Source organism: Cryptotermes secundus, unplaced genomic scaffold, assembly GCF_002891405.2.
Source record: "Cryptotermes secundus unplaced genomic scaffold, Csec_1.0 scaffold43, whole genome shotgun sequence".
Lineage (NCBI taxonomy): Eukaryota > Metazoa > Arthropoda > Insecta > Blattodea > Kalotermitidae > Cryptotermes > Cryptotermes secundus.
In genome coordinates this window covers 389,803-414,447 of record NW_019723298.1, presented here as the reverse complement: position 1 = coordinate 414,447, position 24,645 = coordinate 389,803, and the positions used below count along the sequence as shown (strand labels likewise).

The window sequence follows — 24,645 nt, the reverse complement described above, 5'->3', positions numbered from 1 at the left end:
TCCTGTCACTGGGAGAAATAAATGCAGAGACCTGGTCCTCCTGGTTGGAGGTTAGCTGCAAGGCTGCGAAATTCAAGGAAGTGAAATCCTCATGAATCTAGCAGAAAGTTCTAAGAAAGTTTATGGTTAAAAAACGGGCTGTATTGCCGACGACGTAGGCAATACAACTTCGTCTCTTACGGAACCCCATTCTTCCTCACTCCTCATAAATTAACATCATATCAACAGCATTACTTCCATAAACCTTGCAGAACAAGTGTGAGATGCGAAACTGCTCCAAAAAATATACAAACCAATCGTGGTGTAATCGAAAATTATATAATCGAGCCCTGCTTACTGTTTTGGTTATCATTACCACACACTCTAGCGGGAAACTTTAACAGTTCTCCAAGCCTTTGCTCAATTAGCCTGCTAGCACCATCTTTTGATGCAATGACAACATGCGCTAGTATCAGGCACATTTATGAATCATGGTTTCGAAGCGGTAGATTGTAACAATGATTGCACTTTTCGTAACCGGCAAAATCGGGGTACTAGTCCTTAGGTTCGTACGGCTAGATCTCAATGTGTAACTTTGGCTCTTGGTAATACGCTGCGTAAAATGCCAAAGGTTTCTGGAAGTTTCTGGCCAACAATGTAGGAGTAGTTGACTGCCAAGGTAATGCTGTCTTCATATGCGAGTACTATGCTATGATGACATATGACAGAGTGAATGTAAATTTCCACACATTACTACCTCTGACCACTTTACCTCCCAGGAAAGAACCATACGGACCACTGGACAGGAAGCTGGGTAACATCTAAAGCTGATGTGGACATTTTATCTTCAAAAGTATGTACCATGTTTAATATTAATATAAATAACTTTGAGCAAGGGATCCCAACTGGCCAGACCTGATTATTCAAAGTACTTTTGAAACAGTAAGGTTGCATGCCTTAGACAATAAAGAAGACTATTTACTGACATAAAAGATATAATTCTTTGTTTCATTTATAAATCATAACAAAATAAGTTGTGGTGTTGTAAACATATCCATGTTCTGTATGAACCATTTCACATTATAATATAATTATAAACATCATTGGTCCTCTTGGTTACAATCAAGTAATCATATCAGTCAGAATGACACAGTTGTACCCATTCTCTCAAATAAATTACATCCTATGTACTAATGCTCATGTTAATTTCACCATTTTGAATAAATTAATTAACTGATGAACTGTTTTCATTAGTAATTCTCTTAAAACTGAAATTCTAAAGTGTTTGCATCCATTCTGCTTACCGTGAAAGTGCGTGGCAATAATTTATTTATGATGTGTATAATATGCTAATCTTGTATTTTACAGTCATCCTATATAAGATCATAGACTATGACCTAAAACGAAAACCTATTCTGTTAGGTTACTCTCAATAACATGATCACATTTTTATGATACAAATGTTTCTAGTCATTTGCTGTTGACTTCAAAGACATAATTTTTTACATAACTGTACTGCTGCATGGGATCATGATAATTATACATTACACAGATTTTGGTTACAGCTTACTTCATATCTACCATGATATGAAGAAAAATGTCAGTAAGTGATTATTCACAAATTTCAGCACTTCATTAATGGGGTGCAAAGCACTTGGATTAATAAATGGCAGATACTTAGTGAAATGATATTTTTTGTCTTATGATTGTATGTTTGATATTCAATTATGTTACCTTTCAAAAAATGGATCCAGAGTCCTGCATCAGCAGCTAATCTGCTGTTCCCTTTGTTAAATCTACAAACTTGATGTTTGTTTAAAAACACTTTCAACTGCCAACTTTACTTCTCCAATGTTTGCATGCAATGTAAGGAATACAGTATACTTTAAACTCTTATAAAAATAATAACCACCATTCTTTCCCTTTAATACCATAAAAGCAATTAAAGAAAAACAAACAAATTCAGTAAGATTGTGGTTCTGACTAAAGATATCTTTATATTAAAAAGTATCACGTCCATAATAATATTCCTTGTTACCTAAACTGTAACCTGTAGGTCAAGCCCTACAGGCACATGAACATCGTTGTAGTAAATTACCAATCATACACAAAAAAGTAGTCAGTCTTGAACAATGAAAAGCGGTTTCCTTTACCTCAAGATTATCGGAGAACACTTCACTTTAAAATATCTGAAGATAATAGATTGTTCCTTGCCTTTATACTGAAAAAGGGTAAAATATTTAAAGGTCTCACAAGAAGTTTAAAAATTGTTTAACATGAAATTTTGTGATAAAATATTGTGAAAAAGTATAAAAATTCCCCAAATCAAGTCTCTTATTAATCTGTACCTTAATCTAGAACAAGTATGGATGACATTATTCCCCCATCCCAAAAAATATGCTTTTAAAATAATTTACTAAACGGGTTTTTTGCATTAACATTATCACCGACTTTATACCTTCATTACATAGTTCTTCCCAAGAATGAACACATTACTCCCTTTGGGAACGTTTGTACTTTCTTTTAGTTACATTAAATCTTATTTTCTCAAACACTCATAAATTAAAGCTAGTCCATTATTCAATTACAGCAACATATATGGTAATTCTTATTACTTTTATTAAATATGATAATTGTATTTAATTTTCTTTTTAAATATAATTTCCTGGTATTAATTCTGCATTCAGAGTAACATTATTTACTATGACTTCTATTCATACAAATGAAAAATATTCGTTTCTGAAATAATACCTACTACCATTTTGAGTGAAGTTTCTTCTTCTTTCTGTGTTAATTATATACTCATGTTACCTATGCAAACAAGCAAGAAAACAAGCAAGCAATTGACATTCCTTTTGCAGAGTACAAGAAATTAAATCTTGCAATTAATTATTCTGATTAAAATTATGAAATTATTCAACTGGTGACAGAAGACTGGATTACTGATCATATTTCACAATTTTAAAACAAAGTACGAGTACATCAGGCCTTTAACGAAATATTGGTGAATTATCATCAAATAAAAAAATAAACATAATGCTGGGGATGTAGCACAGTGGCAGTTTTTGATACCAATAGGAATTATGGCTTTTCCAAGCTCACAATAATGTTAAGAAAATAGATGAGTGAAAGACATTCCACATACTTTCTCCTATAAATGTTTGAGCTTCAACGGGCATACCGTTGTCTTCCTGAAGAACCCAATTATGCAGTTTTATTTAAGGAGGCGATCTCCATAGATAACTGAAATTTAATCAAGGTTATTAGATCTATTATAGAGAAAATCAAATTTTTTGTTTGAGATTTCATGTGAGGGACTTCTACATTTTGAAGTAGAATGTTCATACTTACATTTGCCAGACACTGACCTATGGTGGACAAACTCCTAAATATGAAACATAAATAAAATCCACCCAACCATTCAAGGCGTTTTTGACAAAATTGATATTTCTCACTTTAGCTATTAGAGGGTGTATCATTATCTTCATGGGGATACCATCTAAGTTAAAAAGGTAAAGTTGTCCCTGTGCTTAGCTAACTAGGCACTACACCATGAAGGCGTATGGGGGGAGTAGGTATATAAACCCACATTTTCCTGACCTTGGCACTATTTGGAGTGCATGGAGATACAACCTATGAATATTTATTCAGAAATGATTCTGAAAAATCTGTAAAATTTAATCAAAATCATAAGAGGTATGCTTATGAAATCGCAATTTGGTTCTTGGGACCCATTTGAAGGGCCTAAATTTTTGGAATTAGAATGTCCATATTCACTGGGCACTGATCTATCATGGATGAACTTTTAAATACTAAATATGAAAAGAAACTGTCCAGCCACTCAGGTGCTAGCAAGGCACACATACAATCATACATAAATAAAAACAGAATTCTAGAAACCACTCTTTCGTGTTCCTTTCCGTCAAAATGTCAAAGTGTCCTCATCTCTACTGCACATGTGACAAAATAAAAACAGCTGACACACAACATTCCAATTGCAAAATTTCTTGTACCACAACCAAATTCTTTTACATACCTCACCCACTCCTTCACAGTGAGTACAGTAATTTCCTTCCATTTTTTTTTTTGGATTTCAGTGTTCGGAGATAAAATATGATATAAATAAAAAGACTATGACATTATTTTAGAGCAAGAATGTTTATTTTAAAGAATTTAAAAGTGTTGTATTTGTTAAATATTTTTAGCACACCGTCAACTAATGGGCTTTCTTTTTATACTGTGAAAGAAGTATGAAAAATTTGATTCTTTATGTCTCTTATTATGGAACAGTCTGTAATGTTAAGTGCCAACCAAAATCAAGTTTATTTCGAGACCAATATTGACCATTTAAGTACTTGTAGTAAAAACAAAGAGATAGACAGTGGACTGTGAACTGTCTTAAACTTATATACACGATTAAACTTATATTCCCATTCCATATGCAGTTATAATATTTTAGTAAGAGTTCATAAATTTACCTTAAAATGTTACTCTGAATTTTAATACATATTCGAAATTTCAGAGAAACATAATTAATAAATATGAACTTATTTTAATGGAAGTTCTTGCATATTTTCTCATGCTCTTGAATGGAGGTCTCTTAGAGAGGGAGAGATTCTGGGGCAGTGGCTCTGTGAAGCAATACTGTTTTGTTTCTGATCACACAAGTAACATTAATATCACCTTGCACAAACATCTGCATTTGCTTCAGAGGAAAAACAGGTTCAAAATATTTCAATATTACTGCAGTTTCTGTATTCTCTAGCATGATTTGACAGGGTAGAAATTCCACACAAATCCAAAACTATTTATGAGATTTAAGGATATGATAACTTGCTTAAAGTGTAAAATCTTGAATTCAACCCAAAAGAAGTTTTCTGTTTGTCGCTATTCTGATAACATAACAAAGTGATTTCAATCTTCAAGGAAAGAGTGGGAAAATACTATGCAATTTTTGCTTAATTTTACACAGCTAACATCATAATCTAGTAGATAATAATTTGTAGGTTTGTAGGATAAGAAGATTCCTTTCTCAGTTTTCCTCTGCGCACATGCTTCTGATTCTCCATATTGTGAGGTTCAGGGGGTAATGGCGGTAGTTGAAGGGTGCATAAGGAGAACTACTTCGAGTGGACAAGATTCAGGAACTCTTCACGTGTCTTGGGATCATCTCTGAAGACCCCTAGCATGGTGGAAGTCACGGTCTTACTGTTAATCTTCTGAACTCCCCTCATCACCATGCACATGTGCCTGAAACAGACTTCAGTGTTAACTGTTTGCAATATATGACAAGCATATTTCAGTTCAATTTATGTACCACCTGTAAATTTAATACTGCAGGTAGACACATTGAAAGCATAATTGATGTGTCATAATGAAAATGAAAACTATTGTTTTCCTGTGAAACAGACTTCAGTGTTAACTGTTTGCAATATATGACAAGCATATTTCAGTTCAATTTATGTACCACCTGTAAATTTAATACTGCAGGTAGACACATTGAAAGCATAATTGATGTGTCATAATGAAAATGAAAACTATTGTTTTCCTGTGACTTGCTTCCAGTCTAGAAATTTGTTCTTCCATTTTGGAGTGTTTTGTATTCCATGAGCATGCACTGTAGTTGGTGTATATATGAGTGAGCAAACACACATGCTGCAAAAAATTCAGAATGGAATCATGTACTGGACTAGGGACATGGCAACTGAAGGTAAGAAACAAGGGAATATTTTTCACAGATTAAAGGCCTCAATTGTTGACATGTAGTTACCTGAAGACAAATGACTTAAGTGGATACAAAAGTCTAAAGACAATACAGGGCTTGGAGAAGTTCTGTGACCAGGCTTGTTGTCACTTATGACAGTATGGGGGAAGCAGAATGCCTAATTTGTTAAAGTTACTGAGAACCTGATTGACCACATTTTGACACTGAAAGTATATGTGTTAGATGAGTTTATAACCTGGTCCATAAGGAGGTGGTATTCAACAAAGTGTGAACACACTGTATGCCAGATCAGTTGACACATGAAATGAAATAAGTGCAGCTTGACAGATGGGTTGTCAGTCAGATTCTCTTAATAGTTATTTGCTGACCCTTCTTGAGAAACCTGCAATATATGCTACCATTTATTGTGTTTATTGTATAGGAAATTTGTCACTATAATGCTTTCCATGTTCAAGAAAATAAACGTGACCTGCCCAGGTGAAGATGGAGCATGAAAATTTGTTAGCTTTGGCACTCAATTGGCTTGTTTTGTTTCAGTCTGAAAGTGCTGCACTCCTGATCTCCATCATCAGGATGGTTGGAGGCAGCGTTTCTGAAACATTGGCACCTATCTACAAAATCTCATGGCTCTGCATCACAGAAGACAAAATTTTAATATTCCCCACAGTGAGAACCCAAATTTCATACAGAATAATACCTTTGGGTTCTATAAAAGACAGAAAGTTTCTTGACCAGTTGACCAAATATTAGCTCCCAAAGAACTCACCAAACAGCTTGGTCTAGCAGTAATGTTGATGTTTTTATTGAGAGTTAGGGTGGTTATTGTGTAGGCCACTACCGTAAGGATTATTAAGGTAATTATTAGTGTGTGATCGTGGAATGAAATTAATTGCTCTATGATGGGTGATGCTCTGTCCTGTAGGTTTATGTTTGCCCACGTTGTCATTTCTAAAAAAAGCTTGCGAGCTTTATGTATGGAGCTTAAATCCACCGCACTTATCTGCCAAAATAGATTAGCTGATGCACGTAAACTACACAACTAACAATAAGAACATACAACCAAGAGAAATAATCGACATCTTCTACCATCCGGAAGAAAAAACAACATGACCCAATGCTGGTTCACGATTTTTAACATAATAACTAATTGTTTACATACAAAAGATTTGTAATACAATTTTAAATATATAGGGAAGCTATTTTATGGAAAAGTGAACATCACATTGCGTGCAGTGGGAAACCCCAATCGAATACCCAGCAAATACGCTTAAACGAAACATCACATGTAAATCTACACATCGACGTGGCTGCATAGGGCGAACTGTGTNCGCATTAAGTGGAGAAACTGTTTTGGAAGAGACTGTGGACCTGTCGTCTGACAGATTACTGATGATGATGATGATGATGATAATATTAATAATGTNATGTAAGGCGAATAAAGACTGAAGTGTTGTAAAACCTGTATGTCATACTGGACTGAAAGTTATTTATTTTGTAATTGATAGTGTGACGGACCAGAATGAGACAAATCAAATTAGGGCAATTAGAATTATCACAGGAAGCAAGAATAGAGATTCTTGCAGAGACATATTTACAACCTTAAAAATATTACTCTTTCACTCACAGTACATACTTGCACTCCTGTTATTTGTAGTAGATAAAAAAGCATGTACAATTTAAATTCTGATATTCATAACATAATTATGAGGCAAAATCTAAACTTGCACAAACATTAAGCAAATCTGTCTCTATATCAAAAAGGAGTTCACTCCTTCAGCATCCAAGTTTTCAATAGCCTCCCTCAAAGTCTCAAAAAAGCAACTAGCAATATTAAGCAATTTAAAACAGCATTGAAAATGTACATACTTACTCCTTCTACTCCATAGATGTACTAGTATCAATTCTAAGCCAAAGTGTATACTCAAGTATGTTACTGTATCATTTTGCTTATTTGCAGACTGTGCTGTATATATCCACTTGCCATGATAAAAGNCGCCACCGCCACGCACCGCTGGGGAGGTAGGGGTCAACATGTCACATTATGTATTTGTACTTGACTTCTTCCATATACTATGGTGTCAAACTGTGCTTGGATTTACAGAAATAAANGCAAAACTATTATTGTACAGATATTATGTATTTGTACTTGACTTCTTCCATATCCTATGGTGTCAAACTGTGCTTGGATTTACAGAAATAAATAAATTCAAATTCAATCTGCAACCATTATTATATTACATTATTATACAGTATTATTATTATATTATGTGAACCTGATTAACAGATATCTAATCATTTTATAATTACAGAGCTTGCCTTTAATCAGATGTCATCAAAAATATTTCTTGATCACAAAAATTGCCATCTCTGGAATAAACAACGAGACAACATACTGCTACTGATACTGGACATTTGAATCAAGTTACTGGTATGATACTTACACACCCTCAACAACTACAGCGACACCTGCTGGCTGAACTGCCTTGGTGACTGCGACAGCAATTTGTTTGGTGAGACGCTCTTGGACTGTAAGCAATAAATGCTATAGAAATCTAGCAAATTATTACTAATTATAAATCTAGTAAATTAGTTCAATGACTTTGTCTTGAACATAAAATGGTATTTCAATTTGTTCTTTTAAGCCTGTCATTTTACATTAACAACAATCATCTCTGAAGTACTCTGTCTTATGTGATATAATGTAATGTGATGTAATCCGGTGAAAGTCACCCGATGTTTGGGAGGAACATATCACATCGTGGTGTACTTGCTGTCTGCTTCATGCTGGTTTCTTGCTTGGCTCACTCTTCAGTCCTGAGGATGGAGGCAACATGTTTCTCCAAAAAACACCGGCTGACTTTCAGCTGACTGCACGTCATCATATCCCGGAAAACAGAACTCTATATAACTGCCATTGTGAAAACCTCAAATTATACTTAATCATCTCTGTCCCTCTACAAATGAAATATGCCTATTTTAGATCTTCAGTCAGTACTTCTATTTAGACTAAAATTTAGTTTACCTTGCAGTCTCCTACTGAAGATCTCCACGATCCTGAAAAAGAATATGAACTGTTTAGATTCTCTACAATTTAGAGTCAGTGCTGCATGTGAATAGTGGTAGGTTGGGGTGAGATGGTAGAGACATAGTACACGCAGAATTCTGATCAGAAAATCTGAAGGGAAGAGAATACCTTAGGAGACCTGGTTGAAGATGTGAAGATGATGTTATAACCTATTTTACAAAGTATGGTGCGAGGATGTGGACTACATTTACCTTTCTTGGGATTATATCTAGTAATGATCTCTCAGGAACCTTACAATTCCATGGGGGTGGGGGGATAATTTTTGGCCAGTTTTTCTGTAAACACATATTTAAGTTTCAGTTAGAAGAGCATTTGGAATTATCAGTGTGTTTTATAGGTATATCACATACAATCAAACTACTCTGTTACAAAGGACAATTTTTGGATAAATCTGAACTGGTGAAAATTCAAATTACATAGAGAAAACTCTGCATATGGATCTGAATATGTATTTTTGATCTTTATTGAGGGCACTATTTCGTCAGTCATTCACTGTTATGAACCATTTAGGCTTGCCTCTGATACAATTAAGTTATTAGCTAGGGGAGGGGACTTTGACTGGCGATCTGATTCCAAACGCCTCGGTGGAGAGTATAGCTTTGTATTCTGGATGTCTCTTTTTCAAATTTTAGCCAGGGATTGGCTACCCTTGCTGTTATGTTTTGTGATTTTCCTCAAACCCTCCTGGAAAATTTCGAGATATTGCCTCAAATTAGACCTCTGATATTAAATAATCATCATCATCATCGTCGTCGGCAAAACAGCGTGTTTTGAGCCATAGCTTCTCTGAAAAGATTTTGTCAGATTGATTCGATTTTCACTTTTTTATTTCACAATATTTTTTTTTTAGAGCAAGGTCGTTAGCTTTGGGTCTAACCCCCCAACCTGGAGGACCAGGTCCCTGTTTTTATTTCTCCCAGTGACAGGCTGGCCCAATTATACCACCAGGCACGAAGTTCTCTTTTCGTTGCCTTCCACGACCCGCAGGGCTACGGTGGAGGTATCCTAACCTGCCTCCACACTAGAACCGCTATTAAATAAATCCCAAAACAAACAAAATGGATGGGTGGAAGGAGTACTTACCTGGCGAGCTTGCTAAGGCCTAGTATCTTCTTGGTGGGCAGGTAGCCGATGGAAACTTTCCCGTAGAAAGGTACAAGATGGTGCTCACACATGGAGAACATCTCGATGTCCTTTACCACCACCATCTCGTCGTGGTCTTCGTCAAAGACCGCATCGTTCAGCACCTCTGTGGTCAAACAACTATAATTACAGTAAACCACCCATAATCTTATACCGGGAGCAGGGATAGCTCAGTCGGTAGGACTATGTTATGGGCTGAATGAGGAATCGGTGTTCTATTCCCGAAACGAGCTGGTTTTCTCTTCTCCACAGAATCAAGATCTGTTCTAGGACCCACCCAGCCTCATATATAATGGGTACCTGGAGCTCTTTTTCAGGTGTAAAGACGTCGAGGCCTAAAGCTGACCACTCACCGCCATGTAGTGCTAAGTCTGGGAATGCGTGGACGTACATTTCGATTCCCCCATATGACTTCATGTCCTGATGTTCAGTTAAGGACGGCACTCTTATGTTTTAAGCCAGCTGTTGAAAATTCTGATAGAACTGGTTTTCATATATATATGAATCAATTATTAAAGTAGCCCATGGAAACGAAGAGAAACGGCACGAAGACGATCATCTCTAATGGTCCATGCAGCCTCAGGAGCGGGGAGAGCGTAGTCGGTATAGCTACTGACTACAGGCTGGACGACCGAGGGGCTGGAATTCGAGTCCCGATAGGGTCAAGAATTTTCTATTTTTCACGGCGTCCAGACATGTTATGGGGGTCCACCCAACCTCGTATCCAGTGGGTACCGGGGGCTCTTTCCCCGGTGACAAAGCGGCCGGGGCCTAAAGCTGACACTCACCTCCAGCTAACGTCGAGTTCAAAAAAATGTGTCTCTATATATTCACTCCCCCATACGCCTTCATGGCGTAATGCTTAACTAATTAAGCAAAGGGACAACTTTACCTTATACCATATCATACCTTCGACTTGAAAAAAAGTCCGTTTTTTATTGTAGTAGTTACTGTACCGGTTTTTCTTAATTCGCTTAGTGGGGGATGGAGTCCAACTGGGTCCACTCGGCAAGGCGGCCACTGGTTGGCCTATTGTAGCCTGCCTCGGGTGATTATAACGATGGAGAAATTGGCAGGGGAAACCGAAATACTCGGAGAAAACCCTCCCCAGCGCTACTTTGTTCACCACAAATCCCACTTGACCAGACCCGGGATCGAACCCGGGCCGCCGCGGTGGGAAGCCAGTGACTAACCGCTTGAGCTAAGGCGCGGCCTACTGTACCGGTTACTTTGTTTTCTAAGAATTACAGGATTATAATTATACACCAGGTAAAATCACACAATGTGTTTTCGTGCGATAACTCACATGAATGGAACTTTAAAACCAAAAATGACAGACTTTCAGACGCATAATAAAATGAAACACAGAAACAAAGGATTGTTTAGCATCTACATGTTTAATAAAATTGGCTATTTACTCATTAATTTCATACTTTTTTCAGCACATCAAACTGTTACAAAAATTACGTAATTAAAATCAATTCACACAGCATCATCACTTAGACATTAGTGCTGTTCGTTAACTAGCAGTCCTCCCTCCTTCCATTCCACTAACTAAACTCCACGAAGCTGAGTCCTTCTTGAAAACCCACCAACAGTGCAGCTATTCCAGAGATTCCATACATTTCAGGGAATCTGGAGGTTCATTACCGTGTTCACAAGAGCCCTCCTATAATCCTTACCAAAACCCAAATCAAAACAGTCCATAACACCCCATCCTATCTATGTAAGATTCATTTTAATATTATCCACCCACCTACCTCTAGGTCTTCCTAGTAGTCGCTTTCCATCTGGCTTTCCCAGTAATATCCTATATGCATTCCTCTTCTTACCGTACATGCTACATTCCCTACCCATCTCATCCTCCTTGACTTGATCATACTTGGCGAAGAGTACAAGTTAAGAAAGTACTCATTATGAAAGTTTTCTCTAGCCTCCTGTCACCTCATCTCTCTTCTATTCAAATATTCTCTGTATTTCAGCATCCCGTTGCAATTGTTCACATTAGCGTCCATTTGTCTATATCCATCTAAATTGCAACACTTGTTTTACACTTCAATATATACTTTAACACTTAACACTACATGTTTCGGCCTCAAAGGGCCATCTTCCGGTGTTTTATTACAGATATTCAATCAAGACCTTGTTAAAACTGCTACGCTGTTTCGCTGTTCCAATTCATTTTAAAAACCACACGTTGCAGTCCTCCTTTAATTAAAACAAGAATATGAAACTTTGTTCGTTTGATATCGAGAATATGTATACAAACATACCGAAAATGGGTATTAAAAACATAATAAATAAAACAATAGAAAAACTATGAAATGAAACGAATATACAAAAAGAAATCATGATAATGTTAAGTACAATAATTGAACAAAACTATTTCCAGTTTGACCAATAATATTTCAAACAAACAGACGGACTAGCAATGAGAGCACCAACATCATCAATACTGGCAGAAACATGCATACAATATACGGAGCACACACAAATATATTCCATCCTAATAAAGCACCAAATAATTGCCGATTTTAGATACGTTGATGACATATTGATAATATATGATCAAAATAAAACAAATATTGATCACACACTTAATGAGTTCAACAAAGCACAACCAACTATAAATTTTACCATGGAGAAAGAAGAGCATCAGTCTATCAGTTTCCTAGATGTAGTAATGCACAGAAATGACAAAAACACTGAATTTGCAATATATCGAAAACCCACGCAAACTGACATAATACCAAACAGTTCATGCTACCCACATGAACACAAACGATCAGGCATAAACTATTTAATAAATCGATTATGTACATACCCAATAACGAATAAAGCAAAATACATAGAAATGAACACAATTCAAAATATATTATACAATAATGAGTTTGACATAAAATTATCTAGCAACATACCCCCCCAGAAGAAATAAAAACAAAATACACAGAAACAAAAAACAAAATGGACAGCCTTTACGTATAGCGGAAAGGAAGTAAGAAAAATCACAAGACTTTTTCGAGATACGAAAATAAAAGTAGCTTTCCGCACGCAAAACACAATACAAAAATATTAAAACCACAAATAGATAAATATAATAAAAGTGGAATCTACCAAATGAAATGTTTAGATTGCCCATTGAAATATACTGGACAAACAGGAAGAACTTTCAAAACCAGATACAAAAAACACATTCACGACATAAAAAGTAACAACAGTAATTCAGGATATTCAAATTATATATTAAATACCGGACACAGGTACGGCACAATAACAGACACTATGGAAACCATAACAACGGGAAAAAAGGAAAACATCTAAATACGCTGGAGAAATACCATATTTACAAAACTAGTAAAAAAGATTTACATATGAATAACACAAACATTGAAACACATAACCCTATATTTTTTACTATACTATAGAAAATTACACAACAAAACATTATACACCCCCCCATTTCTCCCCACTCCTCACAACCAAAACAATTACACCGCATCAGCACTAGTAAGAACACCACCACACGTTGAGGAGGAAACGAAAACCAGACGCAAGTAAGTACAAAACGTAAACAAACACAACATAATAATAATACTAGTGGTAATAATAATAATAATAATAAATAGGAAACAACAATAATATAGGAATTTATAAATTACAGATACCTAACGTGAGGAACAAGCTGCCGGGGAAAACATTTTAATATATTTTACGGAAGTGACGACACCCTGAGTGAAGTGAAACAACAAATTATAAAAGAATTTTATCTCGTTTTAATTAAAGGAGGACTGCAGCGTGTGGTTTTTAAAATGATTTGGAACAGCGAAAGAGTGTAGCAGTTTTAACAAGGTCTTGATTGAATATCTATAATAAAACACCTGAAAATGGCCCTTTGAGGCCAAAACATGTAGTGTTAAGTGTTAAAGAACATATTGAAGTGTAAAACAAGTGTTGAAATTTAGACGGATATAGACAAATAGACCCAAATATTCTCCTCAACACCCTGTTCTCAAACACCCTCTGGCTATGTTACTCCCTTAATGTCAGAGACCAAGTTTCACACCCATACAGAGCCACGGGCAACATTACGTTTTGTATATTCTAATTTTGATGTTTTAGACAGCAGACGAGAAGAAAAAGATCCTGGACGGAATGGTAGCAAGCATTACCAGAATCCAATCTCCTGTTAATTTCCTCATTAATCAAATTTTGATTTTTTACTGTCGTTCCAAAATATCTTAACTTTGTCATATTTTCTAAAGATCTGTTAGCTAGCTTTATATTATGCCTTTGCCTTGCATTCTGGTCACGACAGAGCAATATACACTTAGTTTTCTCTGCGTTTACTTCCAGACCCCCTTCCTTACTAGCATCAATTAGAGTTTGTGTGTTCCTCTTTTTTGTATCTATGTTATCTCCCAGTAGTTTTATACTGTCTTATCAGCACAGATCAGCAGCAGATATGTCCTATTTAAATTCAGTCCCACTTGGTTTCCCTAAATCTTCCTAATGGCATATTCTAAAATAAAGTTGAAAAGCAATGGGGATAAAGCATATCATTATTTTAGACCATTTTGGATAGGAAACGTATTACATAAACATTTATCTGTAAGTACATTACTATAAGTTTCCTTTAAGCAAATTTTTATCCTTCTTCCATTCCACAAGCTTGAAGAATATATGGATGCACAAAATACTACATTACCTTTAAGCATAAGGTTTTTAACACCGAAAAAATTACTATCAGTGCCCAACGGGCATAGATCATGGTTAAAGTTTATCTGCACGGCCAGTTTAAGTGTGCGTCTTTCCGTTCTGGGAGGACAAATTATTATACAGATTTCCTTGTAGATAAAGCAACTGGCATAATTGGACAGATATCTGACATCATTCTTGTTACTCTTCGCACCCGACGCACAAGTTCTGGGTTAAAGAGTATCAGTATGGATGGTTTAAGTACGCATCTTTCCGTTCTTGGTAGATGAACCGCCATAGAGGCTTCTTAGTAGATGAAGCAACTGACACAACTGGACAGATACCTGACGTCATTCATCATCATCATCATCATCATCATCATCATCAAAAAAAATTATACTTTCCTTGTCTAGAATACTGATGTTGGCTACAGCCGACATCTGTTTGAAGTCGACATATCTGAAGTGAAAGAGCTAATATAGAGATCTGTTTAAAAGAAACTGGGGTAATTTAATCGGTCTAAATTTAATTAAAGGACAGTATGACTCACAGTAATTAGTTCAACAACAGTCAAATGCTGTTTCTCACACAGAATTCGTAACTAAACAGTTTTGGCCAATTTTATTTTCGATATATGCAAAGAGAGTCTCGCGAAAATGTGCCTAAGAGACTAACTGTATTGTACAGGTATATTGCCAGTCAGTTTTATATATCGACGGCCGAAATATATGAAGATGCTAAGTTCCGAAGTTGCGATTTTTCTTTGTACCGAACTTAAAATACTTATTTATAGTTATTTGTTGGTGGGAGAGTTGATTCAGTCTCTAACAGAAATGAGTACCAGGAATCTTCCTGTGGTAAAGGGCTCACAACCTCACCGCCATCTGTAAGCCGATTGTCTAACAAATGTGGGAGCCTCGACGTCTCGCAATCCTATGGGTCGCCACAGCCTGTTCCAGGATAGTTCTGCCTTTTTTATTTGTTGGGAGGTTTCATACACAGGGTTCGGAAAACCGCTTGTATGCTCGTTTATGTCGAGTAAAAACTATGGAAGACGAGTGGAAAAATCTTTCACTGTATTTATTAATATTATCAGATGAACTGAGCCCATATTTGTGATCTCTGTTCATAGGCCTATACGGCACCTTGTATTAAGTAGCACTCACTGTAAACGGATTTTGATTAAATTTAGTATTGAAGATACTTAATAGGAAGAGCAAACCAAGCAATCAGCTATATGTCAATACAATTCTAATCAGAATTTAAAAGTAAACGAAAAATATAACCTGTACATATATTTCAGCACATCTCCAGTCTTTCAAGGCTATGAATTTACCTGAAGGGTCGAGATTGTAATAACTTGAAGGCTGATGTGGCCTGTCTCATATTTTATGGATATTAAGATACGTTTTCGAAGTACAGCTGCAGTGGTAGGAGATTTATATATTTGTGGAATATTTTACGATCTTTTAGTAGTTCATATTATATTGAAATATTGTACAGGATGGAATGGTAGGATGATTAGAGAACAATAAATTGGATAACATATGGGTTGAGGCGATTGTGGCCTAATTTAAGATACGATCCCGGAATGTGCATGGAAAAACCCTTTAAAAATTAACATAACCGGTTTTCGGGGTGAAATATGAAAAATATGAAACCCGAAATCTTCTGTACACTAAACGGGTGTGTTACACAGTCAACCGTGGCGTTAGGTTGACTACACAGACCTAAAGTGAGACAGGTACATGTTGCTGCTACATTCAGTCATCTCATAGTGCCACATATAAACCAAGTCAGTGGTATAAATCCTTCTTTAAACGCTAATACTCACTCAGCCACTCAAAAAATCCCCCCCCCCAATGGAGTTCGATAGTTCACTGCCGTTTTCACAAGAGCCCTCCTCTGGCCTCTATCCTGACACAGATAAATCCAGTTCACACCCCCCGACTAGCTTCTAGAAGACCCCCATCCTGCAACCACTTAAAAAGAAAAGGAAGTGAATCTACAGTCGACTAAAATCAGTGCATCTTCATGGTATATGTGTGGGCTCTGTATCTTACCGCAATACAATCATGAAAATGCTTCTTCCTTTAGCATCTACGAGTATAGCCTTTCCAACCCACTATGGCTGCTTCTTGATTTCGTTTGAAATTCAGAACTTCTCTCTTGATACGATCTGCAACAGCGAACGTGACTCTGACAGAGTAATGCTCCTTTTGTGGTAATTTTACCCAACTCACACCCCGTACATGGTTTCTCCATCTCGTGTGAACTCAATTCACTTCTCCACTTGCTGAGTAGTGAGGGGCAAGAAGCTTTGGGTCACTTCTTCGTAGTTTATTTAACAAAGTTTACTGGCGTCGAATTATAGGGCGATTAGCAAATATTGCATTGAAAAGGCTGTGGAAGGAAGTAGTTGTGGCGTAATTTGAGGTATTGCACCGGCACTTGCCTGAAGGAACTGAGTATAACCATAAAAATTATGAGCTAAATAGCCAGTCTCGTGCCAAGATTTGAAACTAGCACCTCGCAAATACGAAGTAGAGGTCCTAATCACTCGACCGCAGAATCTGGTCCGTAGATCTACGTGGCAGGTCGGTTTAACGATGGCATTTCGACTGCACAGTGACCGCTATGTAGACTATGGCACGAGGATGAATGTAATAAGGGCTAAAATTGAAGGTACTATCTTAACATTCGGACCGCCTGTGTGGTCTAGTGGTCAGAGTTCCTGGCTGCAGATCCAGAGGTCCGGGTTCGATTCCTGGCGCTAGCAGATTTTCTGGGAAGTAGTGGGCGTGGAACGGGGTCCACTCAGCCTCTTGAGGATAACTGAGGAGCTACTGGAATGGAAAAGTAGCGGCTCCGGTGCAGAAAACCGAGAGAAAAAGCCGTGGGGATCCGTTGCGATGACCACGCGACACCCTCTATCCGCAAAAGTTGGCACTAAACTTCGTAGACAAGCGGCGGTCGCTCGGTCGGTATAGTTCGCTTGCGGACTAAAGGCCACGGATTTAGTAATCTTAACATTCGCATGGAAAGAATAGTACAGGGCCAGCCAGTCAGCCAGCCTAACGAGATTCGAATCGAAGTCAGTAGCATCTAGACGAACCATGTCAGCAATTTATGGACCGAACTTGCTTAGTATGAAGGGTAGGCTGCGGGCGGGACGATAGGAATTCGATTCCTGGTAGGGGCAGGAAGCCATCGGGTTCCGACTGGCTCTCAGGTTCATTCAGTCTCCTTATACCCTAGGACGAAATCAGCAGGTTGCTCCGAAATATCGAACTACACTACATCACATTGCAGAAGTCCGCAATCAAAACTCGCAGGCCTTGAGAACCTCAAATATCATAACCGAAGAGACTAGGATATGCTTTCCGGGGATAAAGCTCGCGGATCGTGAAGCTGCTTTGCAATGATATGTTACCGAGCGAGTTTATAATTGGAAATGAAAGACATACAGACGATGGGAATGAAGATACAGGAGATGTCCACTGAACCAAAGAGGTATGCCGGCTTACAGAAGGGAAGTCGCACTTGAGGAAACATTACAATTGCATGAAGCTACGAAGAGCTCAGAGCCGTGCAGAGTAGACAACCCAACTGGCGGCTCTGTGTGGTCTAGATGTAAGGCGCTCGTATTATCTCACAGCTGCAAGCTGTCAGCGCTGCTGCGTACTTATCTAAGCTGAAAGAAATTGTGACTCTTTCCTACTAAAAGCCGTTTGCTTGGCAATGCCAGCGAAACGGGTTCCTTTTCCTTGTATGAAGTCATGTAAGGATATCTGGAGTGGAACCTTGCAGATCAGGGGCTTCCTTGTGGCTGGCAAAACACACGCCAATGAATCATTACACATAAGATTGCACTTACAGCTGACATCCTCAACACGTTCATTTCTGTCCCGGAAGGAGTTTCTTTATTTGTAATGAGGCCGATATGTAACCATTTTCGTGTATTTGTTTATTAATTGGTTATTCGGTGACGCTTTTATCATCTGATTACATAATGTCGAATGAAAGGATAATTAGTATATAATAAATTGAGGCCGTGCCATAACTCAGGCGGTTAGTCTCCGGTTTCCCACCGTGGCGGCCAGGGTTCGAGCCCAGGGCAGGTCATGTTGGATTTGTGGTTGCCAAAGTGGCACTGCGGCAGGTTTTTCCGAGTATTTCGGTTTCCCTTGCCAATTTTCATTCCACCGACTGCTCCATATTCATCGTCTGTCATCCGGGGCTGGTACAGTAGGTCAATTACTGGCCGACGCACCAAATGGACTCAGTCTCACCCCACCCCAAGAAACTAAAAAAAAAAAAAAGAAAAAAATTAAAAATAATGGGAAAGGAAGCAATTATGATGTGATTTATGATATTTCCCCGAGATTTGCATGGAGGGACTGTGTAAAACTACAAAATACCTCAGTCAGGATAGCAGATTTACGGACAGCAATTTGAAGTCGATACCTCATGAATAAGGACCACGAGTGCTAACCATTCCATTGCGATGTTCATAGTCTTTTAATGTAGTATACGTAAAGGGTAAAGTTGTTCCTGTGCTTCATTAGTTAAGCGCCGCACCAAGGAGACGTACAAGGGAGTTAAGGCATAGCTCCATCGTCCTTGTCCTTGACCTTGACACTAGACACTAGACACTAGACGCTAGACACTAGACAGAGGTGAGTGGTCAACTTCACGCACTGGCCCGGGGAAAGGAGAGCCTGCGTGGGTCCCACCGCCGGTCTGGACACTGAGGAGAAGAGAAGAATATCTTGCCCTCGCCGGGAACCGAGCCTCGGCCTACCAGACTGTAGCCCATCGCTACACCAACTGATCTATTCCGGCTCTAGTTAAAAATATTTACTGATGAAAAGGGTAAAGCGAGCGATCATAGCCGGTGAAATGAAACCCCGAACACAGTAGTCACCGTATGCATCACCTATTTTACCATTTAAAAAAACAGTATTTTGCCTACAGAGCTGTATTTCATAGGATAAGCATAATAACAAAAAGAACAACAAACTCCGAGGCTTGTAGTCCGCAAGCGAACTGTAACGACCGAGCGACCGCCGCTTGTCGACAAAGTAAGTGCCAACTTTTGCGGATAGAGTGTCGCGTGGTCAGCGCAACGGATCCCCACGGCCGTTAATCTTGGTTTTCTAGACCGGAGCCGCTATTTCCATTCATGTAGCTCCTCAGATATCCTCAAGAGGTTGAGTGGACCCCCTTCCAGATCCACTACTTCTCAGAACATCTGATAGCGCCAGGAATTGAACCCGGGACCTCTGGATCTGTAGCCAGGAACTCTGACCACTAGACCACAGAGGCGGTCATGATCATAATGTGCCGTATTGCTCTATGCAGGAACTGTTGAGCTACAGAGGCCTCGGGGCACGCGCGTAACGAGAGAGTTGCGGATTCTATCGGCGCTTTGCTAGGCGACAACTCTGTGAACACTTGGAGAGCGCAACAGGAAGTGCTAGTGACGTCACATATCCCCACTTATCCCGTCACTACGCAATGCTCGGTAAACACTTCCCCGCTAGGCTGTGACGTCACGCAACAGTGGAACCCGTGCAGCGACCGTTGCTATGCAATCGGTCGGTAAACACGTTCCAACAATATAGGCTGTTCTCTGTGTGGTTCGCAAGAGGCCTATGTAAAGAGGTTCAATAGCAGCCGCCGAAGACAGTTGAAGTCTGGAAGTGACCATAGCAGAAAATGTAATTGGGACATTGGAACTGTGAATTGTGTACGTGTGGATAAAAGTGTGTAATAAATTCGCTAGATCCAAGACCGGGGTGAAGTTATTTGTCGCGTCACACAGTCAACACGTGACAATAATAAACAACGATCATTTCCCTATATAGTATTAACCGGCTGGTCTTTGTAATAGAGATTCGGTGTTTTCCGTGAAGTAGAAACAAATGTTTGAGTATTACTTGGATGAATTTCAGGCTTCAGAGAGATAACAAGGACGCGGTTATGACTGTAGGAATATGGATAACGAAGATTATGGAAATAAAAAAGAATCAATAAACACTTATCACGAATATTATTTATAGATGTTCCGCTGTCAACATCTAGATATTTGAATATAAGCAAGCAAAGAGATCGTTCAATGACTTCACACTGAAAATTCTCAGGTTGGCAATGGATGATCTGACATTCAGAACAAGTAACATCAAGTTCCAGTCACTCTCTGGCGAAACAGCAGTAGCAGGGACAGGAATCTTAGTTAAATTTTATTTCAGAGAAACAGATACGATGTTAATATTGATGAGCTCGGGGCAGGATCCAGCAAGGGACGCCGCGAGAGCGCAGTAATGAACCTTCGGACTTCATGACGCTACCGACTATTGGCTTTCTCGACAAGAACTCTTGATCCGTGCAGTTCCAAGTAAACTCCTAAATCGATACTGCGTAATGTTATGACATAAAGTCATAAGCAGAAAATGCAATATTATTTTGTACTCTGGACGTCTCAAATTCGAATTTAGACCCCCAAAAGCAACTATCTTGAGTTTTTTCTCGTATCTTTCCTTAACCCTTCCAGGGACTGCTGTACTGATAAACTGTTCCTCAAATTACGCTGAAATCTTTTCCTTCTATATCTTCCCGATTATTAACTAGTCATTCTACAATAAGAAGGCGCGATAGCGCGGAGGGGTCAGAGTTCGAGTTCCGATAGAGGCAAGACTTTTGCCTTTCCAGCGTCGTCCAGACCGGTTCTGGGGACTATGCAACCTCCAATCCAATGGTTATCGGAGACTCTTTCCAGGATGTAAAGCGGCCGAGACGTGAAGCTGGCTATTCAACTCCCAACTAGTGCCGTTGTCAAGAATATGTGGATCTGCGCATCCCACTCCCCCATGCATCTTCATAAAGTAGTGCTTTTTATTTAAGCACAGGGATAAATTTACCTTTTTAACTTAAATCGTTCTATAATTTTACTCTGTTTACTCTGTTTTACACATTCTTACCATTGGCAACAGACTTCACGTTCCGACTGTTGATTCTAGGGTAAAGGGTCCCCAGTACATACTGAGTGGGTAAACCTTGGAGCCGGTCTGAACACAGCAGAGAAGAGAAAAGCGCTAGTGTGGAGCATCGTAAATCCAATTTCACATAAACAGGTCTGAAAAATGGGAACGCAGCTCGTCACTCCAATTATTGTCAAACATATCAGTGACGATGCGTCATTATCAGGCAGTGACGTGAACCGTTACTTAATTATCAGAAATTTACTGGATTCTATTTTCAACATACTATTTCTCTCTCTCTCCTCTTGCTCCCACTTTGGAGCATAGGACGGATTTCTCAGTTTCAAGATCATTTTACAGACCGTATGACTCCTTGGATGAGTGATCAGCTCGTCGCAAGGCCTCTACCTAATCATAGGACAACATAAGCACAGAATAAACGCATACACACACCAAACATCCATGCCTTGTGTGGGATTTGAACCCATGATCCCTGCTTCCGAGCGAGCGAAGACAGTCCATGCTTTAGACTGCACGGCTACCGTGACCGGCTTTTCAACAAATGTTGCAACCAAAATCGCCATACCACAGCTCTTGTTGAACACAAAAGACTTCATCTGTAAGGTTGCCTACCTAAGATAAGACGCATCCTCAAAGACGTCTTAGACAAAGACAAAATAATTTTGAGTACCAAAACCCTAGATATTCAAAATTTAAAAATTTTTCGTTCTTCAGTAACTGTGCCTGTCGAATTCGTGCTGCACGGCACAGAGACTGTACACAGGCAGAACAAACAAAACAAACTCCGTGGTTATAGTCCGCAAGCGAACTATACCGTCCGAACGACCGCTGATTGTCGGCGAAGTTAGTGCCAATTTTAGCGGATAGAGGGTGTCGCCTGGTCAGCGCAACGGATCTCCGCGGTCGGGAATCGAATCCGAGACCTCTGGGTCTGTAGCTAGGAACTCTGACCACTAGACCGCAGAGGCGGTCTACACAGGCAGAAATTTATGTAAATTATCCTCGAAAAGTATGTAAACACTCTATCTGTGCATGCAGATTTCATGTCTGACGGTTATGACGGTCAACACAACAATAAAGCAGGTTATTGTAATGTGGATGGACATAACGTTGCTGACCGTTAAACACCTCGTGACCGAATACACACAAGATAACAATGTGAGTGCCACGTTTTCTATGCGATCGGCGTCATGACTATTGCCATGCGATCACTCGATAAACATGTTCCAACAATATAGGCTGTTTTATGCGTGGTCAGTGCGGAGGCTATATAACGACAGTTAGAGACAAACATAGGGGTAATATTTGAGTGTATTTGAGAGTGTTTAAGTATTTAAGTGAGAGCCACGGGCAGTTCATCGTGTGAAGACTTGGCGTGTGATTTGAAGCGCTAATTTCTGTGTTGAGATATGTTACCCGGAGAGAACTAGAGTGTGCGTGCAGCAGTGAACTATGAGGTGTGTAAATCAGCGATAGCGCTGTAGTTTAAATGTGATTAAAAGAGTGTGTAACCAAGCTATTAATAAAGCCAATCATCCGAACTAGGTCCCGTCATTTCGTCACGCGTACCCCCTTACACGTGACAATATCTTTGGGTATAGACAAAAACGGATGTTGAAATGTATCTTATTTATTTAATAAAATCACAGATTTCTTGCTACATGTTTTGATCTATGATTTAGGTAACCATCAGGGACCTTGTACACCTTCAATATCTGTTTTTTTGTATTTTCACCCGAGAATATTCAACTTTATTGTTGTGTTGACGCACAACATGGTGCAGTCTGTAAGGTTACATATTTGTCTTGCAAGCGATTCGAATAAAAGAGAGATGAATTCCAGTTTACAGCGATACTTGACTGTCCTCACACAAATCTCCTCTTGTTCTAGAATTCATTATTTCATGAGAGTGGGGGTGACAAGTAATTTAGTTAAAAGTCTCTTTAAAGTGAAGAGTGTGAGCGAGACAGGCCTATACAGCCAATCGATAACTCGTGTACCAAGACCTGTGAATCCACTCTGCCTTTGCTGCTCACATGAAATCAAAACTCAAGCTATTTAATTGTCTAATAGGTGGTCTGTAAGACATATAACTGACTGACTGACTGACTCGTAGACTGACTTCATGAGCAGAGTCCTTCCCTGGAAGCTGACACTAACTCAATTTGTCAGGAAATTCACAGCATACTATGCAATCTAAATATTCATTATTGTGTTCGTAAGATCCTGCAACTGGACCTTGTTATGTGTCAATTTAATACATCCTACATCTTCACTCCTCATTTCTGTAAGATCAATTACGATTCTAGCCTCCTGAAGGAATATATAACGACTACTTTGTGCACCACCATTCTATTAAAGTGTATAGAGGTGCAGAGTTAACCTCAACCTTATCTAGATTTCAACTTTTAGTCTTTGCTAGTGTCACCCTCCAGCTGCTCTATGCTCAAGCAGGGAGCGTTACTGGAAACTAACAACTGTAGCCCGGCGCATGACTGTACTGATGGTGTGTATACATTTTATATAAAACATTGTTTTGCGTGATTCAAAGTACTACCATGGCATAGCGTGTGCAACAAACAGAAACTTCGTGGTTTTAGTCCGCAAGCGAACTGTACCTACCGAGCGACGGCCGCTTTTCGGCGAAATTAGTGCCAACTCTAGCGGATAGAGGGTGTCGCGTGGACAGCGCAACGAATCTCCACGGTCGTTAATTTCGGTTTCCTAGACCGGAGCTGCTATTTTCTTGAAATAGCTCTCAGTTGTCTTCACGAGACTGAGGGAATCCCGTTCCAGACCCACTACTTCTCAGAAAATCTGGTAGCGCCAGGAATCAAACTCAGACCTCCGGATGCGTAGCCAGGAACTCTAACCATTAGATCACAGAGACGATCTGGCATAGCACGTATATGTGAAATTACTCCTGGAGAAGCAGAGGTATCATATCATGCCACAAGTCCAGTCACAAAAAGCCGACAATTTAATGCATGTAGGATTTGAGCTTCTCACAGCGG

General features: G+C 38.9%; 1 protein-coding gene across 2 annotated transcripts in view; it reads right to left on the bottom strand.

The window, feature by feature from the left end:
• Nucleotides 1–2,641: 2,641 nt before the first annotated feature.
• LOC111861655 (GTP cyclohydrolase 1) overlaps nt 2,642–24,645 on the bottom strand; it is a 73,113-nt gene continuing 51,109 nt past the window's right edge. For both annotated transcript variants that reach the window (XM_023846401.2, XM_023846400.2), the window contains exons 3-6: nt 9,873–10,038; nt 8,727–8,758; nt 8,146–8,230; nt 2,642–5,229 (exon numbers count right to left, since the gene is read on the bottom strand). In XM_023846401.2, coding sequence (XP_023702169.1) covers nt 5,100–5,229; nt 8,146–8,230; nt 8,727–8,758; nt 9,873–10,038 — 413 coding nt within the window. In that variant the 3' untranslated portion in view covers nt 2,642–5,099. The remainder of the gene's footprint in view (nt 5,230–8,145; nt 8,231–8,726; nt 8,759–9,872; nt 10,039–24,645) is intronic.